Below are 12,038 nucleotides of genomic sequence, written 5' to 3' on the forward strand. Positions count from 1 at the left end.
TATCAATGAGAGTTTTCTAACCATATATTTTTTTATTAAAAATAATAATATTAAAAGACCTCCCTTAATATAGAGCCCTCCATTGGAGATGCTCTAAGTGCATTAGTTTAAAGTACATGTATATAGTTTAGATTATAGGATTTCGAAACGTTTAATTCATGAGAGTTAAAATAGCCCGTAAAGAATATACATAAAATGCACAAAATAACACAGGAATTTTACTCCACAAAAAGGATAAATAGCTTATGTTGTGATAGAGATTAATTTTTGGCCCAAAATTATCAAATGAAAAATGGACTGAAATTATTCGGTAAAAAGTTCTTTATAGGAAAAGCTGCAACGAGTTCTTTGTCATGTCCTACACGGCAACTGTTATAGTAAAAGTTCGCTTTACCCGTAAGTCGTCGCAGACTTCATAAAGGACTTCGTCCTTTCTCCGTGTAATATGAGGTAGACAATTCCTTTCCATGGTTGTCGTCTTTGTCGTGTGCTATTCGGCAACTCCTATGCGAGAAGTTCACCTGATTATAAAGTCGTCGCAGACTTCAAAAAGGAGCTCACGTTTTTTTCCGTATATTATTAGGTAGTGCTTTCCTTTCCGTGGTTCTGGGAGAAGACAAAACAGAGAGGCGCCTTTGGTTTTCCATGGCCAGAGCATTCCAGTTTCTGCCTTCTGTTCCGACCACTGCTCACTCCCTTCTACGCTTTGGCGCGGCGAAATCCATCTCTCGCTCGCTGCTTCCTCTCTCTCGTGCTCGAATTCCCCAAGTTCGCCTCCAATCCAGTGAGCTTTTCCTCTCACATTCCCCTCCCTCCGAGTTCTTAGATCTGCGTTTCGTGTGTTTTGCCGTATTGCCCCAGTAAATCTGGAATGTGCCCATCTCCTCTTTTTTTTTTTTTTTCTTTTTTTTGTTTGTAGTAGTTGAAAGGGCTTTGGTAATTCTCTGAGGAAAAAGAACAAACAGTTTATGGACTGTCCTTTAATCGTTATCTTTTAAGGAAACATTACTTTTTGTTACTACATTGGTCTGACTCTTTTTTTGAATGAAATTTGATAAGCTATGCGGTTTAGTAATCGGAATGCTGATTCTTTTTTTTTTTTTCCTTTTACCTGGGAATAGTTGTATTATTAATTTTCTTCATATCTCAATGTCGATTGTCGGTTTGATTATTACTTTTAATTTAATATGTATGCTTCGTTCAGTTTACTATGTTGAGCTGCTCGTAAACTACAATCGGCAAGTTCTTGCAATAATTGCGAGGTCCAACACATCTGATTTCACCTATTTTATGCACTTTCATGAGTCCCTTCTTACTTCATTTCAGACTTATCCGGCACAGAGGCTAGGACCGGCAGACCTTTGGAACGGTCTGAAATCATCTTCTTAGGCACGGGAACTAGTGAAGGGATTCCTCGAGTGAGCTGCCTTACCAATCAGTTAAAGACATGCACGGCAAGTTGGTTGAATCTCTTTTTCATGTCGTGCAACTAGTTTTCATCTGCAGTTGTCAAAGCTGTTTCTTTTACTCATCTGAAGGAAAACTTTCTTTCCTCTAATTTTCAAGTTTCTAATACAGTGGTACTAATTGGTTTTACAGGTTTGCTCTAAAGCAACTGAACCAGGCAATAAAAATAGGAGGCATAACACAAGCATTCTATTACGTTATGCCAGTTCTTTAGGAATTTATAACATTCTTGTTGATGCTGGCAAGTACGCATTACATAACACCACTTCCTCTACTTCGTATGCGTGGATGTATATATACTCTCTCTATATATATTCAAACCTCAATTTGTTGTAAGAACTAAGAAGCATCTGAAATTCTGAATAATCATAGTTATGTTGATCAGTCTGTACTAGATCGAATTGCAGATGATTCCTTACTGCAATTGAGAATCTGTACACTGTTCATGTATACCTATTTTTTCCCTAATATAATTCCCTCTTTATATAAAAATGCTCACTTAAGGAACTTGAAATTGTGTGATATTTGGTGCTAAAATTATGGAATCATTGGCGTGCATGAATTCTTCTGTCAGTGGATATTGAAGTCCACTTTCTTTTACTTTGCTTAAGTATATTTGTATTGTTCCTCTATTGGAATCATCTTCAAGCAAAATGATTGTATTATATTGGGTTTACTTGTGTATTCAGTATCTAGAGGATCTATGATAGTCTCTACTTGAAGTAGGTGTTGCATGCCATCATTCAGTTTATTCCTCTTTAACTATCTGCAATCTTGAAATTGACCCTAGATTTCTGTCATTAAGTTATATAATACATAACTAGTATTTGATTTGTAATTGTATACACTATAGAAGCGTAGATATTTTATGAGTTTAACTTTGGTACACAGACAGCATAAATAGTGGCCAAATAACACCCTTTTAGCTGTGCTTACTCTTAAAGATTTCCCTTTAGTTGATCTTCCACCCAAGGAAAAACTCATGTTTAATGTATGTTATTTCTTGTACTACATTTCACAGATTTTTCTACCATAGCGCGCTCCAATGGTTTCCTACTTTTGGGTAAGAGTTCATCATATTTTTTTAATGTTTCACATATAAAGTGTATTAAGTTGTTTCTTTAATTTTCTTCAATTTTAATGAAGCTCCCCAGTTTAGTGAATTTTGCATTTTAAGTTTTAGTTAATGCTGCATCTTATCCAGATAATGTCTTTAGGGATCAGTTTGTGCTCATTTTAATCTTATCTTGATCCTATCAGTCTTAGTTCAGATTGGAGGATCAGATATCTGTTTATGCCTATTAGTTCTTCTAATTGAGTGGTCTTCTTACCATCTTCTGTTGTAAATAATTTAATTTTTGTCAGGTTGAGAACAATTGATGCTGTCATTATTACCCATTCTCATGCAGATGCAATTGGGGGTATGTGATCAGTAAGGAATTCTTAATTATATTTATTCTACTTTCTAATATTTTTGATGCAAGTTTGTTTCATGCATAGTAAGGACTTGTTTGGCGACTTTACTGTGGAGCTATTTTTATAGATGTCACAGACTCACAGTATATGTCTGGAAAGATCTTGCTTTTTATCAATGTTAGTTTAATATCTGAAAGCTTTTGCTCTAGCAATATCAGCATCCACCTTCACCATTTTGCATCTACCTTCTCACTCTTCCTTCTATTGCTATGGTAGTAAAAAACTCAAAGCTTTCATGAGAAAATAACTACAAGTCTACAACACATAATAGCATTCATTTCTACTTTTCTAGCTGTTTCATAGTTCAGTTTTTTAGAAATCATCAAACACCTTTTCTTTTTTCCCTGAGTAATACATCGCTATATCACTGGCACCCTTCTTATATGAAGTTAATTCAATTAAATATATGCTACTATGGTGCGTTTTACTTTCCTTTTCTTTCAAGTATGCTAGCTATTGCTTACTGCTCTAACATGATGTATCAGGACTAGAGATTTAACTTCGCTGAGATTGTATTGGTTCTAATGTAAATCATTCTTCCTCTTTAATGTTGAGCTTTTGAAGGTGCGTGCATGTTTAGGAGACGCACAAAAGCATCAGAGGGATGTCAGAGAGCATTGTTTTTTTTTTTCTTTCTAATTGATTTGAGTAATGATGGACCACTACTGATGCAGGTCTTGATGATCTTCGTGACTGGACAAACAATGTCCAATCATACATCCCAATTTATGTGACAGCACGTGATTTTGAGGTTTGATACTACCTTTTGTTCACATCTATTCCCATCAATATCATATTGTTCATTGAGCTCTTGCATGAGAATACACCTTTTTTACCAAAAGTTTCTGATAAGCTACTTCATTATGATTTCTTGCTGCCCTACTAATTATGCAAAATTAGTATTCAACTATTCATATCTTTCTCAATTGTTGACTTTTATGGGAAATGTTGTAACTGATATTGATCTGGAGAAGTGATTATCACTTATCAGCCTTGACTCCCATTCCCGGATTTATTATATTATGCTCTAGTGTGTCTTCACTTCAAGTTTTTCTATTTTAAATTTATACTGCTTCAACTCTATGTAATTCCTATTTTCATTCTTGAGTCATGTTCTGCTTATAGTTATAGAAAAATAGAAATGCATGTGGAACATCCACTCAGATATTGCTGGTCAGTTATTTAGCTCTTTACCTTCTGTGAACACAACATGCGAATGATATAGTTTAGATGAGGTTACATATTAAATTGTTTTCTTGTTATGATGAGGATACTCTCGCATACTTTCATTTTTCTTGTTCTTCTAAGTTTTATTGCAACTTTTAGCTTACGTGATATTTTTGGTCCATTTCAGGTGATGAAGAAGACTCATTACTATTTAGTTGATACAAGTGTAGTTGTGCCTGGTGCTGCTGTTTCAGAGTTGCAATTTAATATAATAAATGAGGAGCCATTCATCGTTCATAATCTTAAGGTTGGTAAGCTCAAGTAAGCGTTGTTGCCAACAGTTATATTGTTTTTTTATATAATCTTTATGATAGCAGACAATGCCTCTACCAATTTATATTGTTTTTTGGTTGCCCTGTTAAGTCTTCAACATGCATTTAAATTAAACTACTCGAATACATTCAGTTAAAACTTAAAAGCAGATGCAACCTTTTGTCTTTGCTATTTGCCTAGTAATCTAGCGGTTAAGGAAATTATAAGGACGAGAAAGGAACATGAATGCAAGCGTGATTGAACTTTAGTCTCCAATATAGGCTAAGGGCAAAATAGGATCATAAGCTGCTTAGCTGAAAAAGTCTAATGAGTCATAAATTTTGCTATATATTTTGGCTTCTATGAAGGATCTACTTTTATTTATTTTAAGTTACTTGTTCATGTGTTTTCTTGCCCTGATGTTATAATTTTCTGGTTCAGGTAATTCCTTTACCTGTTTGGCACGGACATGGTTACCGTTCTCTTGGTTTTCGTTTTGGTGATGTTTGTTATATAAGGTAAAGCATCTTGGTGTATCATGGGTTTGCTATATTTCATCTTATCTTGTACTTGTTAATTGTTTTTTGCCATGCAGTGATGTCAGCGATATACCGGAAGAAACTTATGAGCTTCTTAAAAACTGTGAACTTCTTATTCTGGTACCACCTTTATTTAGTTTCAATCGTTGATATTGCATAAAGTATCTGGATCCTCTGCTAGTTATAATGTTAGTACTTCTTGTAAAATTTCGTAGGATGGACTTAGACCAGATCGTTCTTCTTCAACACACTTTGGACTACCAAGGGTTACTATCTTTACTGTTTCTGACTTATTCTTCCCTGTTAAATTTCTCTCATTGTTGCATATTCTGATTCTCCCTGTACTTAAATCTCAGGCACTAGAGGAAATTCGGAAAATCAAACCAAAGAGAACACTATTCACTGGTATGCTAGTTGCTATTATGCTCCAGAAGGATGATGAATCATGCTTATCTTAACATCATATTGGATATAACCAAGTAGTGAAAATTAGAATCATCAAATTGTTTCTCTAGAGTTTTTATCCAATAACAACATCCTGGAAGTAAAACTTCCTTGGTGAACAATTCTAACTATGCAGTAGCAATCACCCACCAATTAGAACAAGGCAATCATGATATGCACGGATGACATCATTTTGTCCAGTATATCTCTGTCAGTCAAAGCATAAGCTCATCAATTAAGGTGCATCCTAGAGAAGTTCCAGGGTGTATGCTTTAGGGAGCTCATGGCTCAACTTTTTAATGTTTGGGAATTGTTCACTCTGACCAGCTACAATACACGCAGACAGACCTGATTTGTGTGACAATCCTTTTGTTGATGCTTCACTATTATAACCTTTTGCTATCAATGCTCTGATATTCTTCCAGTTGTACTGGTTGAACCAGGAAGCTGTTGTCATTCCTTTTGTATGTATTCTTGCTTAAATCATCTATACGATTAGCCCATTATGCAGACGACTGCTGATAGTAAAGTGTTTGACTAGGCATGATGCATTTAATGGACCATGACAAAGTAAATGAAGATCTTGCCAAGTTGATGGAAACAGAGGGTCTGGATGCCCAGTTGAGCTACGATGGCCTTCGTGTGCCTATAAACCTCTAAACAATGGCATTTTCTGCTGCTTGTCGAAAGGATTCTTTTTCCTGCACAATAATGTCTGCTAAATTGGCAGCACAGAAAAGAAATAACTGTGTATGCCTTACAGCCAGTGTTACGATTGTTTGACCTTCCATGTGGATCAGATGATTACATGTAACCAGCTCAATTTTTGGCTTGCCAGAGCCATTTTGTATAATTCTTTTGGAAAATGAGATTACATGGATGGTCAGCAGATTTATGCCTTTGTACTTTGAACCACGTCTTGTCTCATTTAGGCAACATTTGTTTTTAAGATTTGCTATAAAGAAACCTTCCATATTCTTAGTCAATATGATATCTAAAGCTGAAAGTGAATTTTTCATTCTGTTCTGCCGCAAGGTTTGCACTTTGTAATGAATTTTCATTGATTGGTTTAAGCTAGAATTGGTGATAATTGACAAGAACTATTGAAAAAATTTGCTGACATAAGTGACAGCGTGATTTTGGACAGCTGGGAAAAAAAAAATTAGAGATTAATTAATGGCAGAGAGTGATAATGGCAACTAACTTCTCAAGCACATTACATTTTTTAAAACTTAGCAAACCAAACAGCACCGTAGACTCCGGGATTCAAAGATCAAACGCCATCACTTTGGACTAAGACACACAACTCTATCTCATATAGATGACAACAGAATACTTATGACTGTTTCCAAATCCCCCCATTCCCACTTCACTTCTTTGGTGATTCAAGCAGAACCCCAGCAAGAATTAGTATATCATATCCTTTCCTAACAGACACACAAAGTAGTACTAACTGCTCTTCCATCAGTGCCAATCTACACCCCTGCTGCTCTACCCAGTCTCTCCCTCAGTATCTTCACTCCCATGTATCTGACCAAAAGCAAACAAACTCATATTAGTATTAGTCCATCGGCTTCCACCAATAGGAATCAAGTTGTAGTATGAATTTATTACCTGCCCATCATCATGACAGTTGCCTGAGGGTTAGTTCCCGGCGAGTTGGTATATGTCGAGCCATCGATTACCCGGAGTCTGGTCACTCCGAGAACCCGGTAGTGGCGGTCGACGACCTTACCAACGTGGCATCCGCCGTGGTAGTGCCAGATAGTGATCACGGTGTCCTTGCAGAACTGCTCGACTGATGCAGTGTCATTGGTGTGCTTGGGAATCAGGTTGACGTTGGCCGTCACACTCATATTGAGCAGCCTCTCGGCAGAGAAGGCGTCGTCGTTACTCAGGCCGGCGAACTGCCTGGTCTGGACGATCTTCTCGATCGTCCGGATCCCGTAGACGCACCGGTGGAGGTCGTACGGGTGGCTGAAGTAGTTGAAGGTGACGGACGGGTTGTTGTCGACGTCGGTGTCGACGAGGTTGAGGTACCCGGTCGACAGCGGCCCGTCGATCTTTTCGAGGATGAAGCCGCCCTGGAACGCCTCGTGGGGTATGCTTGGCTTATTTCTAGCGTACTCGCGGACGGCCTCCAGTGTCCGTAGCTTGGGCGGGACGGTGGAGAGCTGTCCGATCTGTTTACAATTTCAAGCAAACAATTGCATTAAATATAACATCAAAATTAAGGTCGAGTAGAGTTGGGAGTTTATTTTGCTAGATCGTGTAGGTAGTACGTACCTCGGCTGACATGATCCCGTGGTGGCAGTGGATGCTGTCGGACGATTGGCCGAAGCCGCTGCTGGCCTCGATGAACGTGCCGATCTTCGTGATCCCGACGATCTGGATGAGCGACTGCTGGACCGGCTTCTTGGTGGGGATGAAGATGGAGTTCATAGGATTGTCGGACATCCCTTTTCCAACATACTGGTTGTGGAGCACCACTGGAATGTTGAACTTCTTGAGATCCTCCTCGGGTCCAATTCCACTCAGGAGTAGCATCTGGGGGCTACCAAGTGCACCCGCAGACAGTATGATCTCGCTCTTCTCTCTCCGATTCAGGAATACTTCGTGTCGATCGCCATTTTCGTCCTTGAATCGGACTCCGATCGCCTTCGGCTGCCGTCCTGCACAAGTGATTACAAGTAAAATATGAAATTAGTCGATCCAAAAATTTACACTGCTGTTGGGTAGCAGATTAATAATATATATACTATGCCTCTAATAATATGGCTAATTATATTTATACCCCCTTAAACTATACATAATTTTTATAAAGAGCACTTGAATTTTTATAAATTAGTCTACCGTTTGTCTTTACGTCACAATTATGTAAAGATACATCTAATGCAAATTAATCGAAATGCCCTTATTTGGAGGGAAACATGTTAATTTTATTTCAATCTAACAATATTAGACCAAAATATACTTCAACGGTGAGTGGGGTCCTTAAAAAACAGTACTTAGTTAGTGTAGGGTACTTAGATAATTTCAAATAACCTTATTTTCTTTTAGTGGCCAAATTGATCAGGTAGTATATACTTATTAGGGGCATAGTCAGTTAGATATACAATTTAGAGGAGAATATTGTAATGAAAAAAGTTTAAGCCGTTTGGTGAAATAGTTCAGGTGTAAATATCATTAACCTTTAATTAGAAGATGCCAGCTTAGTCACTGAAGTGCCTAATTGTAACTGAAATAACTGTCAGTCAGCAGAAAACAGCAATCCATTTACCTTTTGTGTTGAAAATAATCTTCAGCACAGTGGCATGAAGCAGTACTCTGAGGTTCTTAGGGTTCCCGGCTTCAAGGAGGTCAGCGGCGGTGTGGCGGAAGCCCTTCTTGTTGAAGATGGTGCCGCCGACCTTCGTCCCATACTTGTGATCGAAGGTGTATCCGTTGAACGGCGAGACGCCGGCTTCCAGTAGTCCATTCCTCAGTGCAGCTTGCCAAGGTGCAACCTTGGGCCAGTACACAATTCTCTTCTCAACCCAGGGGTAGGATTCATTCACTAACTTGCCATCCCAGCCTACTTCTTCTACATAGCTGTGGATCCACAAAGATACAAGTAATTTGAATCAGTTGACATCATAATGTTGATGTACGAACTTCTCATATGTGGTAGGTGAAACTGTGAAAGCAATAACTCTACACTGGGAGCAAATAGGTAGCATTGCAGGGGAGGGACCATTTAGGGTTTAGGAGGTGGTTCTGGAAAAGAATTTAAGAAGCCAGCTAGACTGATCAATGGTGGATAAAGACATAGTACTGCAAATTAAAGCAGGATATATGCTAGAAGGAAATTTTTCCTAGATCTTCAATAGTTTCTCAGGATATATAATAAGACACTGTCTAAAGAAGAGATCAAGCATCAGCTTCAGAAGAGACAGAGATTGTAATTGGCAAGAAACAATATCTGGTCCACTTGTAGCCTTTACAAATAAATAAAGTTCACTAGATAACCCAATCTAGCATTGATAACTCCATCTAGTACCCAGAATTATGGCCTATTCTTATATACACTATTTAACGCATAGACCCATTAAATTATTAAAAACCTTTCACTCCGGTAACATAATTAACAAAAAAAGAAGAAGATAAAGATACCCCTATAAAGATATAAAAATATATATTAATATTGCTCCTTTTATCTTTCCTTATAAATTGGGTATATAAGTCACAAATCTAGGAAGGAGAATTTATAAGTTCATAATAATTTGAAAACGGGCTATAATACAGAGGTTTAAATAAAAATCATTCTAATGATTAATTAAAAAGATGGTCCAACTTTATATACCAAAACGTCTATTTCGAAATAGATGACATAAATATAGAGTAAAAAACCTGGCTCTGCTACCATATTAGGTGACCAATTAATCCTAGAACTGTTAGGCAAATGGATGCACTACCTACCATACGTACATATGAAAACAGAATCCCCCGCCCCAAAAAAGAAGAAGAAGAAGAAGCCATAAGAAATTAGACCAAACCTTGGGCTGGCTCTAGTGTAGAAGCCTGCATTAATGCAAGTCCCACCCCCCAAGACGCGAGCCCTAGCATTGATGACCCCGTCGGTGGAGATGAACGACTGAGATGGGGATTTTGGGGAGGTGTTAGCGAGGGAGATGTGGAAGTTCTGCAGGTAGGAGATGTTGCGGTTCCCGTATGGAGAGCCGCCCCTCTCAAGTACTAATACTCTATACTTGTGTGAGAGGGTTGCAGCTAAGGGGCATCCGGCTGTGCCCCCGCCAATTATAATGTAGTCGTACTCCTCCTTCCCAGCTCCTGTCGAGAAGCTGCTTGCCTCCTTCAGATATGAATGCTTCGCCTTGCTGCTCCTCATGGACTCCTCCCTTCCTGCAAGACTCAAAAGGTGGAATTTCTCATCAGATGTTGACATCTGAATGCAGTTAGTTGCAAGTAAATTTTGAGAAATTAGTCCAAAATCTTGGAACTTATTATTTTCTGAATCAATGCATTCATTCTGAAGATTGGATTGGATTGGCTGGAATAATGAGAAAATTGCAGAAAAAGGACCTTGAGATGGTCTAAATATGCAGAGCAGCAGCAATATCTTGACAAAAAGCTCTCCTTTCCTTGAAGCCATGGTGTGACCCAAGTAAGAAGAACCAAGAGAGAAGCCTTTCAAAACTCCTTTTTTCCTCGCTGCTCTCTTTCTCTCTGTCTGTCTGTCTGTCTGCCTGTCTCTCTCTCTATATTTGTGCCTTTCACTAATTCACTCCCTTGGCTGTGTTAAATATAAATAGAGGAGGCAGAGAGAGGATGGATCAAAAGCAGTACAGCTTCGCTGCATTTAAGAGAGCTAACCCACTCCAGTGAGGGAATTTAATGCACGCATGAATGACTAGTTGGGGGTGGAAATTCCCAAAAACACAAAAACACAGCTGCTCATCCTTCATCAAACCACCAACCAAAGCTTCTACTTTGCGTGCAACCCCTCCCCCTCCCCCTCCCCCTCTCTTCCTCCCATTGAGGAGCCTATGGGAATGAGAGGTTCCAAAACATCCATTTCCTCGTATTGGTGTCATCTCAACTTGGCCTGTGATTACTCTCTCTCTCTCTCTCTCTCTCTCTCTCTCTCTCTCTCTCTCTCTCTCTCTCTCTCTGCTTTGCCACATGCTTCATTTGACGCCTGCCTCCTTTTAACTGTCTCTCAATTAGCCTACCATTATGCTACTATTCCAACTAAAATTTTCTCTTTATGCCATGATCTTGATCTGTACGTTAGTTCCAATAAAGAACTAGTTTTGAGCAAATGCCAAGCTCTCTCAAAGTGACCACTTGTACTAGTCTGGGATTGTCGCTTCAGTTAACATTAAATTAGTGCTCTGAGCATACCCAAAGTTGAAATAATTAACCATAAATACTGGGGATATTTGCATGCCACCACCTGCAGTTTACACTTACTTTTGAATAACATCTCCTTTTAAACAGATTTGCAAAGCTCAAAATTGTGAATTAGTTGGCATTTAAATGATGCCCGGATTGGAGAACAAACGGTCCGACAGCCGATTTCTGAGAACAGAGTATAAAAAATCCATACTTTCCCTTTGGCCACCTTGCATCACACTGGAAATGGCAGCCAATGGTTTCATAGCAGTTATGACCATCACATTGGCATCTCTAAGAATCTGCATTGTATATAATTATACAACACTACAAATTTGGATCTTTTTTGTCATCAATTTTCCTCACATCTTTATTGAAGACCCTGAAGGACCAAATTAATACTCGGGTACACGTATGCAGTTTATTGATGATATTTACTGAGTGAATTAAAAAAAAACAATATGGGTATAATGATTTTTGAAGGGTATGTATGCAAATATAAATTTTAGAAATGTGTATAAGCAAACAAGGAACTTATGAGGAGTGTAAATACAAAAAATATTTGTCCAAATAAATTAAAAAGGAATTTAATCCAAATATTTTTAAATAAAATAGTATCAACTAAAAAATATTCTTCTCCATTTTGTCTGGAAAGAGTTTGATTAGTGTGGATCTAGGTCAAATTTTTTTTAGTAATTTAATCAATAGAGTTACATAGACTATAACCAAGATTAATAA

General features: G+C 38.1%; 2 protein-coding genes across 2 annotated transcripts; one reads left to right on the forward strand and one right to left on the reverse strand.

The window, feature by feature from the left end:
- Positions 1–565: 565 nt before the first annotated feature.
- Positions 566–6,391, forward strand: LOC140790057 (putative hydrolase C777.06c). Its single transcript, XM_073139971.1, has 12 exons — positions 566–784; positions 1,327–1,454; positions 1,600–1,712; positions 2,489–2,530; positions 2,833–2,888; positions 3,618–3,694; positions 4,298–4,417; positions 4,864–4,940; positions 5,018–5,081; positions 5,177–5,227; positions 5,318–5,366; positions 5,947–6,391. The coding sequence occupies exons 1-12, from the start codon at positions 646–648 to the stop codon at positions 6,063–6,065; spliced, it is 1,035 nt and encodes a 344-aa protein (XP_072996072.1). The 5' UTR covers positions 566–645; the 3' UTR covers positions 6,066–6,391.
- Positions 6,392–6,578: 187 nt separating this feature from the next.
- LOC140790048 (protein HOTHEAD) lies at positions 6,579–10,693 on the reverse strand. Its single transcript, XM_073139960.1, has 6 exons — positions 10,488–10,693; positions 9,941–10,307; positions 8,686–8,996; positions 7,692–8,077; positions 7,020–7,588; positions 6,579–6,935 (listed from the first exon to the last, which is right to left on the reverse strand). Exons 1-6 carry the CDS (start codon positions 10,555–10,557, stop codon positions 6,881–6,883), a joined length of 1,758 nt encoding a protein of 585 aa, XP_072996061.1. The 5' UTR covers positions 10,558–10,693; the 3' UTR covers positions 6,579–6,880.
- Positions 10,694–12,038: the final 1,345 nt, after the last annotated feature.

Source organism: Typha latifolia, chromosome 1, assembly GCF_019914945.1.
Source record: "Typha latifolia isolate L0001 chromosome 1, TyphaL0001v2, whole genome shotgun sequence".
In the NCBI taxonomy this organism is placed as follows: domain Eukaryota; kingdom Viridiplantae; phylum Streptophyta; class Magnoliopsida; order Poales; family Typhaceae; genus Typha; species Typha latifolia.